Source organism: Anarrhichthys ocellatus, unplaced genomic scaffold (genome assembly GCF_004355925.1).
Source record: "Anarrhichthys ocellatus isolate YVR2014 unplaced genomic scaffold, GSC_Weel_1.0 scaffold188, whole genome shotgun sequence".
Lineage (NCBI taxonomy): Eukaryota > Metazoa > Chordata > Actinopteri > Perciformes > Anarhichadidae > Anarrhichthys > Anarrhichthys ocellatus.
In genome coordinates this window covers 139,288-163,256 of record NW_022280218.1, presented here as the reverse complement: position 1 = coordinate 163,256, position 23,969 = coordinate 139,288, and the positions used below count along the sequence as shown (strand labels likewise).

General features: G+C 41.1%; 1 protein-coding gene across 4 annotated transcripts in view; it reads left to right on the top strand.

The window, feature by feature from the left end:
- Nucleotides 1-23,969, top strand: part of spire1b (spire-type actin nucleation factor 1b) — a 40,488-nt gene that overhangs the window by 6,781 nt on the left and 9,738 nt on the right. For 2 of the 4 annotated variants that reach the window (XM_031878603.1, XM_031878600.1), the window contains exons 3-9: nt 8,101-8,337; nt 11,448-11,573; nt 18,768-18,842; nt 19,016-19,180; nt 19,839-19,925; nt 20,839-20,968; nt 21,586-21,627. In XM_031878603.1, the coding sequence (XP_031734463.1) occupies nt 8,101-8,337; nt 11,448-11,573; nt 18,768-18,842; nt 19,016-19,180; nt 19,839-19,925; nt 20,839-20,968; nt 21,586-21,627 (862 nt within the window). The remainder of the gene's footprint in view (nt 1-8,100; nt 8,338-11,447; nt 11,574-18,767; nt 18,843-19,015; nt 19,181-19,838; nt 19,926-20,838; nt 20,969-21,585; nt 21,628-23,969) is intronic. The other 2 variants (XM_031878604.1, XM_031878601.1) reach the window with 1 other exon arrangement.

Here is a 23,969-nt window from a genome sequence, read left to right as displayed (position 1 = left end):
ATAATGCCTTTTACTTTGTCTTAACACAACGCAATGATACTTTCTTATTAGCATTGCTGTAAATAGCTTATTTTCACTGCTAGTTACACAAATTGTTATGACAAGTAGTCAGCATGGAAGACCATTGTCTGGCATTCCCATCCTCCCTTCACCCAGCGTGTGTCTTCTTCACCCGTCATTTTCTCCACCAGCCCCAGAGCTCCCAGCTGACTGGTAGGAAATGTCACCCAGCAAGGCCTCCTGTTTGATGGCAGTTCTGGGAGCAGTTCCGAACCTAATTAAAGGGCTCTTTCCTCCAACAGCTGCTGTTAATTGTTCTAACAATAGTTTGTGAGAAGAGGTCTTACAGCTTGCCCGCTATTCGCGTTTTAGGAATATGTTGCTGGATGTTGTAGAATAGATGGAATAATTTTAGCCCACAGGGTATGTGTTTTGGCGTCACTTGAGAGTGTTTGATGAATTCAAAGCTAGGTTTTGGTCTGACAGTATTTGGTGTCTGTGATGTTGCACGCTGTCTGACAATCTCTTCCCAGTTCGTTAGAGACAGAGTGCAGCAGTTTTCAGGGGGCTCTGGAGATGGATTGCTGTGTTATAGGACTGCGATAACAGATGGAGAGCGACTAACTCAAGCACACTCACACACACACACACACACACACACACACACACGTTGTAGCAGCAGAGAATGTGAAATTGTATAGTCAAATCTCTGTTAAGCAGCTTTGCACGAGAAATGAGTTCTCACAATGCATTGCGCTACAGACTGGCTGACAAAACCACCGGCGAGTTGATCCTGCAGCAGAGGCGTTCTGCTCTAGCATGCAGTGTGGAATTAGCCCAAAGCTGGATGAGCAGGAGCACATGTGTAGCCGTGGCCGACATACATTATCCGCACACGGCTGCAAAACAGCGTGAACTCCAGCAAATGATGCGGCTGCGGATGTCAGATGATGGTGTTGTCTTCAGAGCCAGTGAAACGAGCTCCTGACAGGGCTCTGTGTTCAGTACTTAACTATTGCTAAGTCCACTGGAAATGGATGATATTTTTTCGCAAATTTTCACTCAAATATGACACATCTGCTCTTTAGCTACACATTTCCACCTTTTTACATGTCGGGGTCCCATGATGCATTATAACCCATGAATTTGTGGATTATGCTTCATCACGTCCCCCCGCTGTCAAAGTTTAACCGTGCGTGCTCCTTGCCCTCATAATATCTGAGCTTTGAAGTCTAGGAAAGAGATTAGAGTTTAACGTTGAATTCGGTGTTTAACGTAAACAGAAAATTTTGGTCAGGAGTTATGAAAGTGTTTGGCAGGAATAGTATTTGCTTTTATGTGAAAAAAGAGAAGAATAACCCCCCAAAAAAAAACAAAGGGGGAGGAAATGCATGTGGTTTTGTTCAAGTGTTCTCTCTGTTCTGTGTGTGAAGTCATGCGGGTTCCTCATACCGGACAAACCAGAGGAACCGCTCTCAGTCATATGACCATCAGAGGTCACGGCATCAGGTGTGAGAGTCTGAGAGGAAGTAACCCACACTTTACACAAATGTCATCCATTATTAAGTGGACAGATTGATTTTTAGATGAGGAGTTGTGTATTGTCCATTCTTTTGTGTGTAAAAGCCCATATTTCCCCAGGCAAACTTCGCAAATACAATAGTCTTTTTTGCTGTGGTGGGAGTTACAGTGGTGCAGTGGTTAGCACATTCGCCTCACAGGAAGGGGGTTCTGGGTTCGAACTGTGATCGACTGGCGTTCTGCCCGGGGTGGACCCCGCCTCTCGTCCGATGCCAGCTGGGATCTGCTCCAGCTCCCCACAACCCTGAGAAGGACAAGCTGTTACAGATAATTGATGGATGGATGGCTTCTGCTGGAGTGCTCTTCAATAAGCACAAATGTTTTTAGATGAATTAATTGAAACAAAAACCCATGTTTGTGCCATCCGGTCTTTGCCATGATACATACTTACAACATGCTCAAATATCACCAATCCTTATTTGGTGATCCGCTAGTGCCACCAGTAGGACAATGTTTCACTTATCCATTGAAATATCTCAACATCTACAATGTGTATCGGCACAAAATTTGGTACAGACATTAAACTTAAACTGCGTTACAGTTATATGCATACAGGTACATACATGGAAGTTGACCTTTGCATTTGACCTATCCTAAGCATTAGGATAAGCTTTAGCAACTTGGGGTTCAGTGTCTCGCTCAAAGACACTTCAACGTGTAGACAGTAGGAGCCGGGGATTGAATGGCCAACCTTCTGGTTAAAAGACGACCCTCTAAACCCACTGAACCACTGCCGGTCAAAGTTATTCATGGTCCCCAGATGATGAATCCTACTGACTTTGGTGTTCCTCCGAGTTTCCATCTAGTGCCCCCATGAGGAAATCTTTCAGTTCAGATTGAAACATCTCAAAATCTATCAGATGAATTGCCATGAAATGCAGGTCTTTTTCCTTATTTGTCCCATTAGAATCTGTCCAGTTGATCTCCATTTAAACATTCCCTTTAAGATTAAGTCACAGTATGTCCTAGTTTATGGAGCTATAGTTAATGTGAGTTGTGCATAACTTCACTTTATGATGTCTAATTATTGTTTGTTGTAAAAACTTAAAAGGACAGTAATCAATGGAGAGGTAATTCATTCATGCAGTTTATTTAGTCAATTTTGTTTCAGTAAAATTCTACTCAGCTCACCTACTGTTTACTTTCATTGCCATGACCTAATTCCCATGAACCCATTTAGTAAATATAAATGTTTTAAATCCTCACATTGTTTCTACAATCCTTTAATTCTGACCAGTGCATGCTGATTCTGGTAATCTTCTGCTGGTTGGCTAACAGCAACTGATGGAAGGCTTTTGCAAACGAGAGAGTAGACCTCATAGATTTCAGTTAGCGTATAATTAGCATAATTGGCACCGGTGTTTATCACACAAAGCTACATAACTAAAACTAATGAGATTCACAGTCTAACAGCTGGTGTCTTTGTCTGAGTCCACTAAAAATGTGTAGGCGACCATGACATCTCACTGCCAGACGCATAGAGAACCAGCTCCCTGATGTTTCTTTGAAACCATGAGCTTATTATTTATAAGTCAAGTGTCAGAAAATGTATCAACAATTTTTATAATAGATTCATCCTTTACGTCTTTTAGCAAGAAAGAATTCTTCTTAAAAATTGCTTCTTAAAAAATGTGAGGATTTGACGCAATTTCCTGTTTGATATCACTTTTCATGTTTAGGTTTTCAAATGTCGGTTGGACCAAAAGAAATAAAAATCTAGGGAACATCAACACTTTGGGAAATACCCTTACTTGCTCTTTTGCCGAGGAGTTAGATGAGGAGATGGACGCCACTCAAAATGAAGCTGGAGTCAGTGCTGTCATCACCATGAGGTTGCCATGCAACCAGCAGACACTCCCAGCCAGGAAATAGTCTGGCACACGACACCATGTAAATCCACAAATTATTGTTTTTACACATTGGGTTTTATGGATTATACAAACAGGATGGTGAGCTTCAAAGGCGTTGGAAGGCAGATTTTGTTAACTCTGGACAGAGCCAAGCTAGCTGTTTTGTGCTAAGCTAAGCTATGTCATCGAATGGATGAACCGACAAGGAAACTGAATAGTTGAAGCCCTGCTATACACTGGCCCCATTGGTAAACATATATGAACCTTGTGCAGTTTGCTTTCATTATACATAAGATGGTTTAAATGGTTTTGAATACCTTTAATTGAACTTAAAGGCTGCCTGTAGTCTTAGCATTGATGTACTGTTATACTGAACTTCCGTATAAACAGTGAATACATGGCAGCCGACACCTGGCCATATTAACCCAGAGGGTCCTATTACATCATTTGTACAGAACTAGAACAAACATGTTTCATTCACACGTGTCTACATAAGGCTCTGTTGTCATATATCGTGATGGTGTTCAGTCCTCATATCTGAGGTCATGTACTACAGTTGCTTTTGAGAGCTGTAGTGAAATTTAGCCTTGAATGGATCAGACACCTGAACATAACACTCAGGTGTCCCATTTTGAATGACTTTAATTCGTTATGCTAACCTGCATTGTCCCTCAGGGATAATAGACGATGTAGGTGGATGGTAGATGGATATTGACTGTAGTTTGAAGAGAGGGTTCCTGAATGGGATGTAGTACTGTCTTTTGTGAGGAAGAATTTGAAGCCAGCAGGCGGATAACTAAGGAAAATAACAACTACACATGTGAGAGAACCATCATGGCCGATGCTTTGGGGAATATAAAAAGCTTTCCCCATGCGTCACAATAGTTTTAACTTTGGCCCAGCTTGCCTCCTCTCCGTGACAGGAATGCTGAAATTAAAGCCAGGCTGTTTGATGTTGTTCTTGCTTGCGACGATGGCCACTGCTGCACTTTGCAGCACCGGCAAATCTCTTTTGGTTGACACCTTCATCCTCTCCCCACTTTTTCTCTTTTCCTTCTTCTTTTTTTTTTTTTTTTCTTCTCTCCACCACTTCCTCCCCCTTCATTCCGCTTGGTCGCCTGGAATCCTGGGAAGCAGTCAGGGAGACTTCTAAGTGGAATGGAGACACTGTTTGCTTTAGGCTGCCTTCACAGTCACAAGGACAGTTCTTTCTTCCTGCAATCAGTCATAGTTTGCAGTTAATTATTTGTGAGGGAATGTGTTAGAAAATGACGCCAGCAGGCTTTGAGTGACAGCATAGGCAGGATACCGTCGAACACTAACTGGAGCTGAAAAATAAAGTATGCACAGTCGCGACAATACAACTTTGTTTATGATAATTTTTTTCTTATTAGTTTGTATCTTTAAAAAAATGGAACATGGGTGAATAGCACATCTCCTTTTGGTCAGCAACAGTAAATAGAGACAGAGCGAACTCTGAAAACCATGCCCACCAGAGGGGGACATAATTGGCGCCACAATATGCAACCAAGGACTGAAATGCTAATGAAATGCCTGTAGCTAGCTAAAAAACATGAGATTTCAGCATGTCAAAGGATTATTTTAGCACCCTATGTCTAACAGGGGTGCAGTTGATAACTAAAGTGATAATGGGATGGGACGAGTTAGCTGTTAGCGAGCTAATGTTAGCTATAGCCTTTGTGTTAGCAAGCTAATGTGGTTAGATAAGGCACTTTTAAACATAATACTGCATAGCTTTCTGATTTATCCACATTCTACTATAACAAAATCTGCAAAATGTTAAGCTAAACTTACAGAAATACTGACATTTGCTTGGTGCACACGTGATGTTAGGCATATGGTCAGGATGCCACAGTTTTCACATTTTTACAGCTGATGTCACACTTTCGTGTTCTTAACGGCTAATTGTTTTGCTTCGGCAGCTTATAAAAACATATTTCTTCACGCTGCCCTGTTTAGTGCATTCCACCACACAGCAGCTTTTAGGCATGTTTCTGTTGTTTGCCAGCAGGCGAAAGTGACCTTCACACAATCCAAAGTCAATGGAGAGCCATGCATTGTTTTACTCACCAGTGCTAATTGCACTGTGTCGCTATGGTGAAGCCAGTGATGCGTTCTCCACCAATATATAATGTACACATCTAAAGTTTGTTCTCCACTTGTGAACACAAAGCAATATGTGCAGAGTAGACATATTGCAGACATACAGTAGCTAGTCGATATCTTTAAAGGATGACAAGTCCTGCAGTCTCCCTCTTAATCTCTTTAAAGTTTAATTTGTGGCTGCTTCTTCTGCTAGATAAAAAAAAAAGGTCATTAAAAAAAATGAAGGTGAAAAGAAATTGTCAATCCCATCTGCTGCAGCCTTTCATTTCTTTTTAATCCCTTTAAGTCATTCTCCTTTTTGCAGATCTTTTTTCGATAAGCTGCAGATAAGAAGCGGGAGCCTGAATATCCACATAGTTAACTCATGAAACCATTAGCTGCTTGGCTGGGCAGATCATTCCATACCTGTCACATTTTGTCAGCTGTCTGCTGAAGAGGATTTCTTAATTTACAGCCTGAGTTTGCAGCAAGTCCCTGGAAGAGTGTGCTTGCATGTGCATGTGTGTGCCTACATGGTGACAAATATCAGCGAGTGAGGATCCAGGTGGAGTTTAGACAAAGAGGTGGCCTCACCCCTGAGGAAACCCAGCTCTTATGCACTGATGGGGGAGAGGACAGATCTCTTATATGACTCCTCCTCCCTCCGTGATTGTCTATTGATCTTCATGTCTTCACAGACACACACACACACTCTCTTTATGATTCTGTGATTTACCATTCTCCGCCCTCCTCGACCTCTCTGATCCATTCAACAACTCGCATCATCTTATTCACTTCTTCTTCTTCCTGTCTCTTGATGCATTTCTGTCGCCGATCCTTGTCTTTCTCCCTCCTCCCTGCATCCCCGTTCCCCTTTCTCTCAGTTTCTTTTCTCTCAGAGCTTTATATCTCAGTACTTTCTCAGTGCTCAGGGCTGCAGAATAATCCCAAGTGGATTTCCCACTCTTGTCTTTTGTCTTGGCTTTGGCTTTGCTGCTTTTATCCACCTTGACTCTCTAATTCCACGGCAGATTGAAGGCTATCACTGAGCATAGCATCTTACCAACAAGCACCAACTACTAGAATAGATATAATATCATGTATTTTAAGATTTGGGGGGATATTTTCTACAAATCATATATATTCGACCTTATTTGTATTTCATCCCCCGACAGAAAAAGCATTGCTTCCACCATCGAGGGTTTGCTCCCTTTTTGTCAAAGCTATATTATTTTTGCGTTTTAATACAGTTCAAAGATCAGCCTGTGTTACAGTAAAAAAAAAAAAAGACTTAAGACTTTGTTCAAGAAAGTAATGTGAGACACCACCCACATTTTCCTAGAATCCATGATTGCTTTAGGCCTGTCTCCTGGTTTGACCGGTCACAAAGATGTGAAAAAATTAAATGCTGTTGCTCAACTGACTCCTTGGTCCTGGAAGTGAAAACAATAGCATGGTTTCATAAAGCTTGGCTCAGTCTGCATTCACGTATTGCGTTTAGATATATATTATATTCCTGAGTTGAGTTACGGCAAAATGACTGTCAAATAAAAAATTGAAAAGTTGCTACTTTCACCAAGGGTTGGTTGGAAATGTACGCACTAACAATACTCTTCATACTATAAGTAAGACATGAAATTGAGCATTTAGGTCGTCCAACTGCATAGAATGTTTATTTTGTGTACCCGAGAAATACCTAAATGTATTCTAGATTGGTAAGAACTTTATAGTATGAGACTTGAGTTTACTGGACATATTCTGCCCCAAAATGCAAATAAATTACTGTTATATGAAATGATTACGAATGATGGCGGTGAGGAGAGGAAAAGCGCGGGAGCATACATTACATCACATACATTACATTTTGTTACTGAATGAATTCAAGAGGCTGTTTACCATTTGGTAAAGTATCACTCAAGTCCTGACGTCCTCAAAGTCGAGGAGGAAAACCCAGTGGCTTCTTTCATCCTTTACAAGACGGACTGTATCCACATGAGTACATGTGTGATGATAGTGTTTTCCTTCATGCGTCAGTTAATCACAAGATCTACTATCGGTAATCTGCTCCCAGCGCCGGCCCCTCGAAAGGCCAGCGAGCGTCGGTGTGTTTGCGTGCATCTATGAATGGTCTCTCGTTTAAAAGGTTGAGTCATGAGGTCACCGCATTACAGCTGTTCAGCTCAGGCTCGGCACACAAAAGAGGATCATATTGCATAACAAAGACGGAAATCCATATTTGTTTTTATGATGTGGCAGATAAACAATGGAAAAATGCACAAAAACAAAATAAATGATGCATCCGTCACAAATACATGTGTTTTGCTTAGTGTTCGTACATCCAGTTTAATCATCAGACACCAGTTATTTGGCTGGATTTTACATAAAATATGTACAACCTATGTGCACTGTAAGTTACTACGATAGTTGCCAGTATCACAAAGTTCATAGATAAAAGAACATGCAAGCATGCAGATTGTTATCAACGTTTACAGATCAAGGTGACAGCTACAGAAATGAGCATGTATGTGAAGCTGCTTCTTGGTTGTCTCCCGTGCTCCTGCAGGTGATTGAGTCTCTGGGCATCATGATCTACAAGGCTCTGGATTACGGGCTGAAGGAGAACGAGGAGAGGGAGCTCAGCCCTCCTCTGGAGCAGCTCATCGACCTCATGACTAACATGGCCGAGGCGGAGAGGGACGCCTGCCCCGACGAAGGCTACGAGGCAACAGAGGAAGAGGACGAGGCGGAAGATGACCCTGACAACATCTTCAGCGTCCATGGCTACAGAGATATCTTCGAGGTACGTACAGTAGCTGAGTAAGTGGCTGTTCATGCTCAGGCTAACCAGTCCGTCATGTTGACTGATTGCAAACATGTGACATCTGAAACACGTCACTTCCTGTTTTAAGGTGGATCTAACCTGGAAAAAGGATGTCGCCAACAGCTAATAAGACACCAAATTTACAGCAGCACTCAGAATTAATTTTATGTCAACAATATATCGAACGACTATGCGTAGTGTATTTTAGCTTCTTTCATCTCATTCTTTCGGTTTTACAGTCTGCAACGTTGCTGTTTTGGTTCATCCGCCAGTTTACCGGCGGTGGCATGCAGCTGTATTAGCGAAAAAAGCTGTGCTACATGCCCAGCTCCAAACTGAGTTTAGCTGAAAGAAGCTAAAGAACCATATTTCTTCCCTCAGGAGGTGGTGGAAACCAGAACAAAACAAAAAGGAGAGTGACTATTGACTCCAAATGAATGCTAATGTTGCTCCATGTCTGTTGAATGTGGAAATAGGCAATATCTTTGCACTTTAGCCGTATCACCGTTATAAGATAGTACTGTATGTCAAATGTGTGTTGTATTAGCTAGTTGTGAGGTTCTGCCCCCATGATGATTAATGCAGTTCAAATGTTAAGTGTTTAAATACTGGGCGAGGATTGTGGAGTACTGGATAGAAGCAAAACATTTAGGAGCGTTTCAATCCTCATCTAACAGAGGACTACTACAACAGCTGTGAGGAGTCTGAATTCATGGATTCCAGCAATGTAAGAAGTTCACCATGCCAATCATTGGTTATAATAGGTTGAAGAACCAGTTGAACAATTTGAATGAAATGTTTCATAAGTGAAAGTACAAAAGTATCAGTATCAGCAAAATATGCTTTAAGTATGAAAGGTAGAAAAACAGATTATGCCGAATGGCTCCAGTCGTTGTGTATTATTATAATTTGTATTATTGGATTATTATTAGTGACATGTTAACTTGTAAGCATTTAATTCTTTTTAGATGTCACGGTGGAGTTGATTATAAATATTTATATACTGTTGAGTAGCTGTTATATAATAATGCCTCATATATTGTAATCTCATCATACTTTTTTGACAAAAAGGTTAATTTGAAAAGTAACCAGTAAATATAGCCGCTAAATAAACCCATTCCAGTGAGAAATATCATAATTCGCTTTGCAATCTGGTGGCGAAGTATAACGTAACTTAAAATGGAAACACAGTTCTTGACTGAACAAGATCCTCTGCTGGATTCCAGGAACAGATGATATCAGCGAGGGGGAAAAGATGTGTGTGAGAAAATGGACTCTGGACCACATTGCAGTCTGGCTGCCAGCCTCATCCTTGCTAATAGGGGAGCTGTGTCTCTCTGTTGTCCAATGGAGCCCAGAGTCACTGTGTCAGGCCTCACATGGCTTCACACTGTTTACATAATGACCACATATCCAGTCTCACACACACACACACACACACACACACACTGCTCTCCAAGGTATCTGAGCAGTGTGCCAGCCTGGCTGGCCCGCTGGCTACCGAGCTGTCTGTTCCAATTGTGGTCTCAGTATTTTTCACCCTTGGACCGTTCAGTCTATGTGCTCCCTCGGTTTACCTTTTGTCCTACTGTACTAACCCTAACTGACATCGAATACACTATGAACTGTATTGAACTGAAAATAGCAACAGTTTGTCCATCGACACTGGCTGCAGCATTTTTTGTCTCTTCACACATTCGCGACAGGATGTGGGGCGGAGAACGCTTATGGAGGGACCATTGTCTGCTATTTCCTGCGTTTTGTGACATTTTCTGCAGTGCAGTCTGGACAAATGGACGCCAAGCGCATGCCAAGCATTGGCCCAGGGAACCTTCTGTTCTCTATGAGAGAGACAAGGGTGTATTCTCTCATCACTGTTGGTCTGTCTGTGTGTATGTGCAGCAGCATGGCTGACCTCAGGCATAGTTGTTTTGTCAATCGTGTTCAGCAGTCAGTTGTTTACGAATGTCTGCTTTTTGGGTATTTAGTCTTTATTCAGTGTGCCTGAGATCCTTAAGCAAACAGTTTGACATTGGTGGAAAAAGTATTTGAATCCTTAACTAAAAGTAAATGTTTCCTCATTTTAGACACACAAAGAATGGAACTTCGCACGCTATTCTGAAAACTTGACGATTATGTATCAAGACTAACAATAACAAGACTCCAGACTGCTAAACCTCAAGCACAAATCCATTGTTTTTACTCAATCGAAATTCCAAGTATAAGTATTATCAGTAAACAGTCATATGGTGTCAGTGTTCTACTATCAGAAAAACAGCCCTGTTTTCAGCTTTGTAACAGTTTTCTGTCTAATCCAAGTATTGTTTTCATATATTTTGTTTAGCTTAAGAAGTAGGAGAATGTTCAGCTTTGGTCCAAGTTCCAACATTCAAAATCAAATCAACAAGTTTGGAGACAGATAGTTTTCTTTTGACAGTGTGATATGCAAAACTGTAATGTGAAAAGTAACTGCTAACACTGTCAGACAAATGTAGTGGGGTAAAAAGAACAATATTTGCCTGTGAGATGTGTTGGAGTGAAAGTATAATTATATAAAGCCGGTGTAGACTGAAAACTGTGTTTCTAAATTAAAGTTGCTGAGATTCAGAGAAATGCCATGTAGTGTAGAGCTGAAACAATTAGTCAATCAATTAGTCAATCAAAAATGAATCATCAACACTTTTGATAAGGGTCTTGCGTATTATTTCTTAAAGAAAAAACGCTCAAATTCTCATGTTCCAGCTTCTGAAATGTGAATATTTGCTGGTGTGCTTTTACAATTGCATTATTAGCTAACAAGCCAGCATGAAAACTGTGAACAACTTTTCTAAACGTTTGATGACAGAGGGTGTTAAGAAAGCATAGAGCTCCTCAAACATGGCTGCCAGCGGGCGCTTTACAAAACCTGAAATCCCTTCACTAAGTATGTGATGGTAACATCATAATAACATGGATGTTGTTAGCCATTGGGTTAATAAAATACGTTGCACTTTGTGAATCATTTAGGTGTCATGTCAGCCGTTAGAGCAGCTGTGTGAAGTGTGTACTGAACATCTCTCTTCCTCTGTGCTTCACTGTCTCTCTTGTAGCTGTGCACAGCTCATCTGCCCGGTCTGTCAGACACCCACAGTCACTACCAGGCAGTGTGTCGCGCTCTGTACACAGAAACCAGGGAACTCGGTACTTTCCTGGAGAAGATCAAGAGCGCCAAAGAGGTGGGTCGTCATCATCATCATCATCATCATCATCATCATCATCATCATCATTATGACTGTGGGCTTGAACAGCTCTAATTGGAGTTTAAAGGTATAATATGCAACATTCTGTCAGTTGGTGTTTGTAAAGGTTCAGCATTTGAGTAAAGTTGACCAATGCAGAAGTGCCTTAAACTTGAATTCTCTCTAATGGCCATCAGGGGGCGACTCCTCTGGTTGTATAGAAGTCTATGAGAAAATGACTCTACTTCTCTCTTGATTTATTACCTCAGTAAACATTGTAAACATGAGTTTATGGTCTCAAGTCTTCTTCAATACAGCATGATGTTCATTGAGTAAATTATGGTCCATTTAGAGTCAAATAATAGACCATAAAGTAGAGTATGCTTTAGGGATTGACAGATTTGTCCGGTCTGAGAGTTGTCCGTGTTTTTCGTCTTAGAACTTTAACCCTTTCACAGTGTGTTTTTAATTAATGGAAGTTAATTGTAACATGTTAGTTGCCAAAAAAAATTCTTATTCAGTGTTCTGTTGTACTTAGCTCCACCCTCTCGTGTCACTTCTGGTTGCAAAAAAATAAGATGGTGACGGCCAAAAACCAAGATGGCAACGCCCAAAATGCTGAACTCGAGGCTTTAAAACAGTCCACAGTCACGTCACGGTGACCAGGTCCACTTCTTGTATGCAGTCTATGGCCGAGACAGCCAGCGAGCTTCATCCGTGACAAAGAGGCGCTATTTAAAAATTCCTGCATGTTAAGCCATCAAAATTATGTTTCAGCTAAATTTTCTGCACATGGCCTTCTCCCTTCTAATGAAAGGTTACAGGATGATCGCTGACCTTTACATGAAGGTCATAGCAGGGCGTGTCTTTAAAAGATTTAGCATGGTGACCTTACATGCACCCCACTAATCAACATGACTCTCTCTGCGTGGGTAAAACTGACTGGTTGTAAGATGTCAGTTTTTCTCAATGCTTTTGAGTGTCAAAGGTTAAAACGAGGTAACCAGCAGAGCATAACAATCATGTCTTAGTAAGCAATATTGCCCGTTTCAGTAATAAGCCATCATTCCAGAGAGGATTGCAGCATGTAACAGGCATGGACATAACAGAGACACACACGAGGACATGAGGACAGCTGCTCCGCCTGTGTGACGGAGCAGGGGCGGTCAGCTGATACAGCAAGGCATCCGGGGTAATGACCATGGATAAAGAAATGAACAGACACATCAGTGTGCAGCCTATATTCCTCAAGCTGTGACATAACACTCAGTAACTCTGACTCGCAGCTTTCACAAACAGCTCATCCTCATCACTTTTACGCATTACTCACATTGCTTGTAGCATATCGGAACAAGTGGCCAAAAGTGTTTAAGATTGTTTACACCAAAAAAAAGAAACTACAGTGTATTCCGAAAAATCCAGTTTGTACATAAAACATCACGCAAAGAAAAAAAAGGTAAACATCACTTAAGAGCATCTTGAAAATCCTTTAATTACCCATAATTCATACTTACAGTATATTCATGAGGATAAAACCTGGGTCCTTTTAGATCATGTCCCAAATCCCCCCTAATTTTCAACATCAAAACAAACCTTTAATGAAGCTATTAAGGTCCTTAAAGTTACTTATTGTAACAATTCCACCCTTATTTTACTGTAATATCAAAAGTTTAGGGATGTTTTATGGTACGATATTAAAATCTTCTATTAAATTATCTCAATGCACTTCCCAGCACCTGTGTCATTGAAAAATTGGTCCGAAAAGAGTGACGTTGATGTCATTTTTTTTTTGGTTGGCGGTGGGAAACTTTCTTTGAAGAGCAGTGAAGTTTTTTTTGTATTTGTTCTTACCCTAAACTGATGTTTTAGTTCAGCAATCCTTTGTAAAACCGTTACATAAATAGTTACATCATACCACTTTGCCACTGCGGAGAACAGCAGCTCTGTCTTTGTTTCAGGGTTGCATTAAAGCATATACTGGTGGTGCTCCATCAGAATATTTAGGCATAAACTGAGGGTGCACGGTTAAACAAGTACAAATTAAACACTGCACATTATGCTGACATGTGGTGAGGAAGGATGTTGCAATTATTTTCTGACATAATAACGCTGGGGGGAGCTTTGGTTTTTTTACAAAGTGGAACATAAGGGTTCCTCGTCCTCATCATCCTGATGTACAGCAGCTTACAATAATGATCACATTTATTTTAGGATGTAGTATGTTTTAGAGAAACTTTGGGAAATTCAAGCATTTTATGAAATATTAAATATCAGTTAACTTGTGCTGTCCATTTCTAATCTAACAGGGCCTCCTCCATGTCAACAGCTATGAACAGAAAAAATCAACCTTGACTTTAATTGCCCATTTAATATTTCATATATGTATTTTTTATGGTGGTGTGTATCCCAGAGTTTTTCTTCCCATCCACTCACTGTTCACTGGTTTGATGGGTCACCCTGCTTTTAAAAGAGTCATTGAGAGTTTCGCGGTTACACAATGGCATGTATGTGGTTTGAGAGTATGTTACAACCTGGCTAAAGTAGTAAAAACAAAAAATATTTGTACATTTTAGTATTTTTTTGGCATGAAAGTGGTCAAACTTGACAAAAGTCAGTATGAGGACAAAATACCAGCCGTCAGCAGCTTTGATACAACCCGGCCAAGTGTATACGTCACTACTGTTGTAATGTCCAAACAGTCCGTCACAGCTGCAGTGTGTGGATGACAGGCCGTGCTCTCACTCACACACACACACACACACACACACTGCAGGCTGACAGGTTGAAGTGGGTCACCGTGAACAATGAGAATGACATGTTGGTTATTCATGTCCGACATAGATGACAATATCTGGAGACATGCTGACTCTCATTCTGCCAAAATCAACGAGTTCAGCTTCTCACAGCTCACATTCAGAGAGGCACGATTCATATAATCATGTGCGAGACTCCTATTGTAGTGATACGAGGGTCTGTAATGTAACATGTTTCCAACTTGTTTGCATACTGCAAAGGATTAATGCACAGTGTATTATTGGCATGCTGTCTGTTATGGGTCATGTGTCCATGTTCAAAATGGTGGTGGTTTCAAATTGTTCTCCCTTAGTTTCTGTCTGGTTTGCACAGTGAGAATACATTATAATCACTGCTTCCTACGTGAATGAAAATGCTTGAAAAGCGGCTTGGGAAAAATGAACGTGAGTTCATAATATAATCCTCCAATCACAAAGTCATGTCTTGTTGGTGCAGGACTCATTTTGGGCTTTGTTTTTCCTCGGGAGCACAGCTGTGGGTTGGAACATTTCATTGAGGAGGTGTGTGTGTGTGTGTGTGTTGCACCTCAGGGTTCCTTCCTGTAATACACTACTGCTGCTGCCCTTTTAGTGTGCGCATACTGCGTAATGCATCGGCATGAATAGTGGGGATTTGGCTGGTTACATAACTCTCTGTTAGGAGAGAGGACTTATTGCAGGGTGGAGAAAGAAGCCTGAAAAAAAAATAGGAAATTGGAGACTGCATTCTTTTGAAGCCTTTAAAATAAGGAAGTAATGTTTTTGACACTGGTGATCCCATGACGTAAACTCTAGCCTCACAAAAACATTGACTTTCATAGTTTTGAGGGAAATTCCTCAACAACTATGGGATGGTACAAACATTGGTTGTAATCTCCCTGCTGATTCTCTGACTTTTCCTCCGGCGTCATTATTAGGTCAAATACCTGCAAAACGAATGCCATTCCCATCATCCCCAGCTTTACTTTACGTTTAGTAAGCAAATATTAGCAAATATTGGCATGCTAACATGCTCAGCTAAAACAGTTACCCCGGTAAATGCTATACGTGTTAAACATGGGCATGTTATTATTGTCATTGCGAGCATGTTAGTATACTAATGTTGGCATTTAACTCAAAGCACCACTGTACCTACAGCCTCATGGAGCTCCTTCATTGGCTGACTCTTCTTTTGAAACAAACGTGTGTCTATGTCCCGTTGTGTCTAGATGGTTACCCACAAGTTGGGGCAAACGCAAGAAAACTCTGGCGAGGCTCGCTGCCCAACGCTCTAACCTCAACCCTTCAAAGCCTATGCCTAGCCTCAACTATCTTGTGAGAGTGTCACATCTTGTGGGTTACCTTCTAGACACGACCATTACCCGGTTTATATGGTTTTGTCATATGTACAATATTAAAGAATAAGTTTAAAAAGCAATAAACACAAGGAGGAAATTATGAAATGTCAGACAAGAATTAGCTTAATTGTCTCTAGATACTAAAATCAAATAGAATGTGTGACCTTACTTCAGTGTCATTGTCAACAAATATGGAAACACTTCCCAGTCTGCACGGTGGAGCTGTGCCGACCCACAGTGGATCCATGGTTATCTGTCCACCACTACCAGCCATGGCTGCCAAAGAGTTGTTTTGTCTCTCCACAGAGAGAGAATTAATGAAAGGCAGCCGAATTACTGGTGATTCACAGAAACTACTCCGGCTCCTATTTTTGCTCGTAGATAAGTGTCTTTTGTCAGCTGTCGAGACCTGAAAATGAAGAACAACTTGAGCAGAATTCACTGACTAGAAAAAATGAGGTTGTAGATGCAGTTGGTAATCGCCCTAATTATTCATGTGGACGTTTTGTCCGGGGGTTGCTGTGCACATTTGAATTAAAACGCCGTCCCCATCGACTGCAGAGAGCACTGCTTGGTCAAACCTTTTGAAATGGAAATATGTGCCATTGATGTGATTTCATGACGCGCCACTCATACAAATGAGATAATGGTGTTTAAAAGCAAGGGAACTAATCTCTCTTTATGCCCTTCACTGGCTAGATTAGCAGTGTTTTAATTGGGTGGGCTGTTATATGCCATTATGCCCTTCAGCATTACCTTGTGGCACTAAGGAACTGTGCACACTGTGGGCATGCAGAGTCATGAGGCACCTAAATGCATTATGTTGTGAGTGATATACTGCTACCTCGAGTCTACAGTCCAGTCGAATGCAGCTTTGACAATATAATGGTGAACTGTGATTTCCCCGGTGGGTTGAGGTCTTAACTCTGCAGTCAGCTGGGCGCACTCCCGTGATTGTCTTATCAAGCAATCTCACCACAAACATTAACCAGAGGGAACACATTTTTTGCCTGCTTTTAAAATACTCATACACTTTTAGTTACATTTTGTTTCCTTGGCTCTCTCACTCTCTATTACACACACACGACTGTGGCTTAGTGGAGAGCAGGGTCGTCCTTCAATCAAAGGATCCCCGGCTCTGCTGGTTGCATGTCGATGTGTCCTTGGGCAAGACACTTAACCCCAAAATTGCTCCCGTAGCTGTGCCTACAGTGTGTGAGTGTGTGTGTGTGCGTGTGTGTGTGTGTGTGTGTGTGTGTGTGTGTGTGTGTGAATGTTAGTTAGTCCTGATGGTGGGCATGGTAGTCCCTGCCATCAGTGTATGAATGGGTGAATAATGACAAGTAGTGTGAAAGCACTTTGAGTGGTCGGAAAAGCACTATACAAGTCCATTGACCATTACCATTTACACACACACACACACACACACACACACACACACACACACACACACAGACACATTGACTTTGTCCTCTGCTGAACTCGGAAAGCACCAGCAGAGGAATGCAGGTTTAGCTCCCTTGTTTCCCACAGACAGTCAGTCTGACTGTCAGTGTTTTACAACACTCTAATGGCCTCACGTTGTGCAGGTTCACACAGGTGTCAGGATGGAGGAGCTGAGGTTTCAGTTGACTGCAGGATAACAAGGGACTGTGTAAGGTTCCCTTTTTTGTTTCTTTTTAGTTTGCATAAAAAGGGCACTTTTTCAAGAACATGCTAGCAGCTATGTGAGGCTGTAATGCTTATTGTACAAACAAAACTAACATTAGCTGAACAAAGAACCCAAATTGGATTATTGGCCGTTGTGGTTAAGTAATTGTAAAAATCATAGTGGTTGGTAAGACAGTGGCTGTTTTGCTAACATTCTCAAAATGACAATGTCAACATGCTAATATTTAGCGGGTTATGTTTACAGTATGTACATTGTCTTGGCTTAGCGTATTAACATGCTAACATTTGCTGAAATGCAAATAGGCCTTTTTGAAAAAGGCCTATTTGCATTTGGCTTTTTCACAAACAATATTTTGAATTGACATATAAAGAAAAGCACAGGTGTTACTAATAACATTGTTCAAGTGTCCTATTAAGACATGACAGTTTAGCCGGCAGGCACTATACCAGGACCCCGAAACAGAACCAACTGAATCAAATTCAACCATCATTAATTTAATTATTTCGCTACACCTGTGCTTTTGCTTCTGTGACATGTCAAAATGTCTTCAGGGGAAAAGGCCAGTCTGGAAACATAACAGGGTCTACAGCCATGCTATCAGCTCTATGTTGCTAACGCTCATTATATAGGAAAACAAACCGTATGGTGAATATGTTGATTCTTAGCTGTCGTGGGACATTTTATGTAAAAAAGTGGTTGGTAAGGCAGCGGTTGTGATGCTAACATAACAATGACAATGCTAACATGCTAGTGTTTAGCATGTTTACCACTATCTTTACTTGCTAGCATGTAAGCACGCTAGCATTTGCTGATGTGGAAAATTAGCACCAAGCACAAAGTGCAGTCAAAGTGGTCGAGGGACCACTGAGGTTATTACAATTCATCCTTTGGGGAACATGAATGCTTGTGCCAAAAGTCATGGCTATCCATCAAACAGTTATTTCCCTCTGGACTGAGTGACCTATCAACCAACATTACTAGCATCCTATCTAGAGCAAACCACTAGCTAAAAATCCAAATATTAATGTTGTATTTTCTTGTAAATCTCTGCAAAGACTGAATAGCTTTTTTTTTTCTTTTTTTTTTACAATATTATGTCAGCAAACAACTATATCCGTCATGAAGTTATTATAAGAATCTTTTATTTCATAGACTATGAACAGTTTTTCCTACAGTTTATGTGATGATGGGGACTGGTGGTGCATCACACATTAAAAGCTCATGTTAGCTGTCTTTAATTGTTCAATTTAAACTGAATGACACTTAGAGTCTTCAAAATAGAAATTTTCCACAAGTGTAACACTATGACAGGCTAAACTGGTAAAAAACAGCTCTGACTTTGTTGGTCCACATGTACTTCAAACTCTGTCTCTCTCTGTCTTTCCACCAGAACCTGCGTAAGATGGAGGCAGGGTCATCCGAGGACCCCAGCAGAGACCTGAATGAGCTACAGAACGATGACTGGGTAAGCAAACAGACTCAACTGACCTCTGACCTCCGGCCTCAACTGATCATTTGACCAAAGCCAAACTCACTCTCACTCACTAGAGAGGCCTGAGCAAGAATTATTGCTCCTGATTCAAAGGGTCGTGGTATTTTTTACTTCCCCTTATCCATGCTGCCCTTTGCCTCCGTCAGGCTCGATTCTGGGTTCAGGTGATGAGGAGCCTGCGTGAAGGAGTGAAGCTGAAGAAGGTGCAGGACCGTCAGTACAACCCTCTGCCCATCGAGTACCAGCTCACCCCCTACGAGATGCTCATGGACGACATCAAGTCCCAACGCTACAAACTGCGCAAAGTCATGGTCAGTAGAAATTGATGCCTCATGCATTCCTCCTGCTTGCTGCACTTCTACATGTCACCACAGAAAAGGCTGCCATGTTAACAAAACATCATGAAAAACAGTACCATGTCATAGGTTGTTAATAGAAATGGCATAAAAATTAATCTCAGATGGTTTTGATATTAAGGCGATAGTTTGCTGCTTTGCACTATTTTACAAAATTGTCACATTTGTGGGTTTTGCAATGTTGGAGAAAACAAGATATTCAAAGACGTCACCTTGGTTTTTGGGAAGTTGTGATGTTCATCTTTTACTTTTTTCTTTTTTTCACACTCTACAGACTAAACAATTTATCGATCAACCCCCAAAATAATAATTATAATTGACTAATTGATAATGACATTATCATTATCAATGAATTATTAGAAATAATGATTAGTTGCAGCCTTAGCTGATAGCTCTATTTATGGTCCTTGATTTAGTTGTCTTGCAACTGGTAATTTGACTTTTTCTGTACCTCTACCTCAGAGTGGAATGTGGTACCAGATTATTCACCTTTTCCATGTCATGCGCTCCAGTTAATAAATAACCTTCTGCAACAAGCAGGATACCTGAACTAGCTGTCTGTCTGTCTGTGGGTACCGCTTCCATATTGTATTGTCCTGTTCTGTTGTTCCAGATAAATGGAAACATCCCACCGAGGTTAAAGAAGAGCGCTCATGAAGTCATCCTGGAGTTCATCAGGTCCAGACCACCTCTCAACCCTGTGAGTGCAGCTCAAGACTTAAATATCACAACCCATCCTTGTGCAGCCTGTACAAGTCTTTGTTGATTACAACAGACCAGTGAACTGTCTTCAAATGAGAGCATCAACCAACATCCGGCCAGAACAGTGGTTTCCAACCTTTTGAGGCTTGTGACTCCTTCTCAGTTGTGTCATACATTTATCATTTGTGACCAGTTCAACCAAAGTGTCCCCTTGTTTTATTCAAACTGATTTTAGAGGCTCAAAGAGGGACTTCATCCAGTGATTGATAAGAAAAAAAGCTTAGATTTTAGTCTGAAAGTCTGAAATGATAAACTGGAGACAGAAAATGCTGATTTGACATAGTTATAAGGCCAGAACTATCAATTGTTAAAATTGTGTCATAGGCACTAATAGTTAACAAAACATCATGGAAGATAGTGCCATGACATAGACTGTTTTGGAATAATCCCTGCCATACTGGTACATGGCAACTATAAGCCATTTGGCATTGCTGACAATAATGCAGAAACAGTTCAGTTCTATCAATTAGTTGTTTTAAAGAAAATAAATCAGAGACAGTTTTGAGAATCAAGGGTGAGGCAATATTTTAGTGATTTATCCTGTCTGACATTATCTTCAATGAAACATATCTGGGTTTTAGACTGTTTAAAACCCTGATCTATGCAAGTCCTCCTTTACTCTGTCTCTACAATGGAGTGCAAAGTTAGCAAGACCAATAAAGCCACTATTGCCACATTTATAGTAAATACGACGCTCAACTCTGGGTAATGAGATGAGCAGTCAGTCACAGTAGATAAGAGGAGGTGGTGATGATAAAGACTTCTGGCTATAACCCTGTTAGTTGTTGCGCTCTGCTCCACTGACTCTCTGTGTCACTGTCTCTATTTTACCCATCATCGACCTGTGCTAGGCGTCAGCCCGTAAGCTGAAGCCACAGACTCGGCTTCCTCCAACGCTGCATGAACGCATCTTGGAGGAAATCAAAGCGGAGAGGAAACTCCGACCGGTGTCTCCTGGTGAGGTCCGCAGGGGAAGGCTGGGTAAGGAAACTCACCACTTCTCTGTCCCTGCTCTTGTTGTTAATCACACACACAAACACACTCTCACGCACATGAAAACATACTTCGCTCTGAAATGTATTGTTTTTAAGCTGAAGTATGGAGCTGGTGCTTGCAGATGAGAAATGTGTAGCAGCTTGATGTTTTAGTTCCTTTCTCACTTTACTGCACTATTATTTGTGCCTCTGCTCTTTGCTGTTGTTGCTAATTCTGCCTAACTTCTCCTATTTGTGTTGCAACTATAATGCCTTTAATTATTGTTTTGTTGACTAGACTGTTTGCAACATAGTGGAAGTTTTTACGATAACGCTAAGTGTCTCAATTATTTTAATCCTAACGATGACAAAACCACTGCTGTTTCTGAATGTCAGTAATCTCTCACCATCGGCTGTGGCTTATTTGAAATCCTATTATCTCCCATCATGAAAGTTGTTACACTTCAGTGATCTAGAACCAGACAACAAGCGTGCTGTACCCCTGCATGTCCTGCCAAATACAAGCAGATTACATCCTTTAATGTAGTGCAGTAAGTCTTGCCTTGATTTACCTCCTAACCACAAGCAATAACTGTCCGATGCCATGACTGTTTCTCGTTGCAGTAATTCGGCCACTTAGCATGTCTTTCAGTTTTGACGCGTCAGGTAAAGTCTACCTCACTGCTTGTTTGGCTTTTTCTTTTTTCTTTTTTAAATATCTCTTTCTGTTTCTTTCCTTGTTGTGGCTGCTCATCTGCTCTCCCAGCCTGCACACACATCAAACACACTCTATCAGCACACCGCACACACATTCCATGTCATGCTTCCGTGGTTGGTGGTGGTCGGCTGTGGTCTGTGGAGGTGAAACATGGTGACACCGTGGGACACCGGTGGTCGGTAGAAGGACACCGAGGAGAGCGAACTGATGAGAGACACTTTGACCGGCAGAGTGGACACAGGATGTTCATTCACGGTACAAACAGACAGAGCTGTAGTCAGGGCAACCACTGAGAGACACTGAGGTAATGTCATTTGTATTTCCCCTGATTTATATAAGCTGCTCTATATATACAAATTTGACTGTTTTTGCATTTAGTCTTTCATCTTGGAAAAAAGTGAAATATAATATAATTTAACAGTAGGAAATAAATAAATCCAAATGTATAAAAAATGCTCAGTTGATTAAAAATATATATATATATCATCTCACATTTGTGTTTAGGATGCACACAAGTAGGTTTAAAAGTGATTCACTCCAACCCTCCAGATATGATAGGCTCACTGCGCAGTTTCCCAACAACCTTTGATTCAAGGTTTGCAAAATATAAACAAAAACAGGGGTAAAGCTGAAACTAGATCTGCCACAACCCATGTGTTTTCTGTGGAGTAATACTTTTATACGTCGGATGAAATAGCAAGAGGGAATTCTAACGTCCCATTATCATCTGGCCGTCCTAAAGGGAGAGATTAAACTCAGCTGGCTGATTGAAACAGATCACATGGTCTCACGGGCGGCTTGGGATATTTAAAAGGCTTTACTGCTCTCGGTGCTATGTGATTACATACTGAATTAATGGCCAGTGACGGTTTAAATAACATTATCCAGCTGAGTTTTATGTACAATGTCATTACTTCTTCTTTTTATGTAGTTTTATTTCTGCTGCGTACATCTGGCTTTTCTTTTTTTCTGAAGGACTGGTTGTGAAATGACATTGCCTCAGTGTCTTTCTTTGGAGGACAACATGTGGGTGTAATAATCCAACTCCATCATAGAAATGTCCATCTCCAGCTCCTGTCATACACAGTGACAGCATTACGCATATCACTCCTGAAAACTGGTCCTGCTTGTTGCTGCTGATCTCCAAACACCCAGGAAACGGTTCACCTTTGCTCAGTACATCATCTGTCAAGTACACTATTGTGATGTGAATCTTAAAGGTGCAATGTGTAAAATCTGGCCATCATTTTATTTTGAAAAATAAAAAGTTGTGGCTAGACATTACACATGGCCTCTTTGAGTGGAAGTGTGTAGCCGGCCATCAAATCAGGCAGCGAAAATGGACAGCTGAAACTTTACACAAGAGAGTATTTCATGTACTATGTGACTATGCAGAATTTAATCATGGTGCAGCCTCATGCTCTGCACAGCCAACTTAATGAGACAGTTCCGATTGAGGTGATAAGGAAATACTGCTGAGGCAGGCAAATCAGATAAATGCTGTGCTCCACTTTCCCTCCTCCCGAAGCCAGTATCTCATCACACTGCAGGCTTTATCACCTCTCACATACTCATTCATGCTGTCTGATAATGTGTGTGTGTGTGTGTGTGTGTGTGTGTGTGTGTGTACGAACTTCCCTCGATCATTCTCATACAGAGGAAGCAGTTTAATTCTAACTTTGCTCTGTATTTTATGGGGGAGATGCTCCATTAAGGTTTTTCAGGAGCAAGAAAATACAGTTTCAAGGAGAAATCCATTTCACGAGATACAAACACGACTCTTGGTAATGTATCATGCACTTCTGGGTCCTTTTTGTTGTTTGGTGGTGGCAAATATGAGATGGTGTGTCTGACTGGGATGTTTATTATCCATCAACAATTTATGGAATAGCTTGATATTTTAGAAAATGCGCTTAGCTTGCGAGGGTTAGATGGGAAGATCAACACCACTCTCATGTCTGAGCAGTATACATGAAACTAAAGCCAGGAGGTGGTTAGCTTAGCTTAGCATAAAGACTGCGAGCAGGGGAAAACAGCTAGCCTTTCAGGGACTATTTCTTGGTAAACAGGGGCGCAGTAAGACAACAGGAAGTCACTGCACCCTGCCAAGAAATAGTTACAATATATTTAACTCCATGTAAAACCACAACTTGTTTTTTCTACATTTCTTTTTGGCATTAGAGATTAAACAAACAAGATTCAAAAAGTTACCTAGTTAACTTGAGAGTTAATTGTTAGCTATTACCAGTCTTCATGCTAAGCTAAGCTAATCGCCTCCTGGGTGTCGATT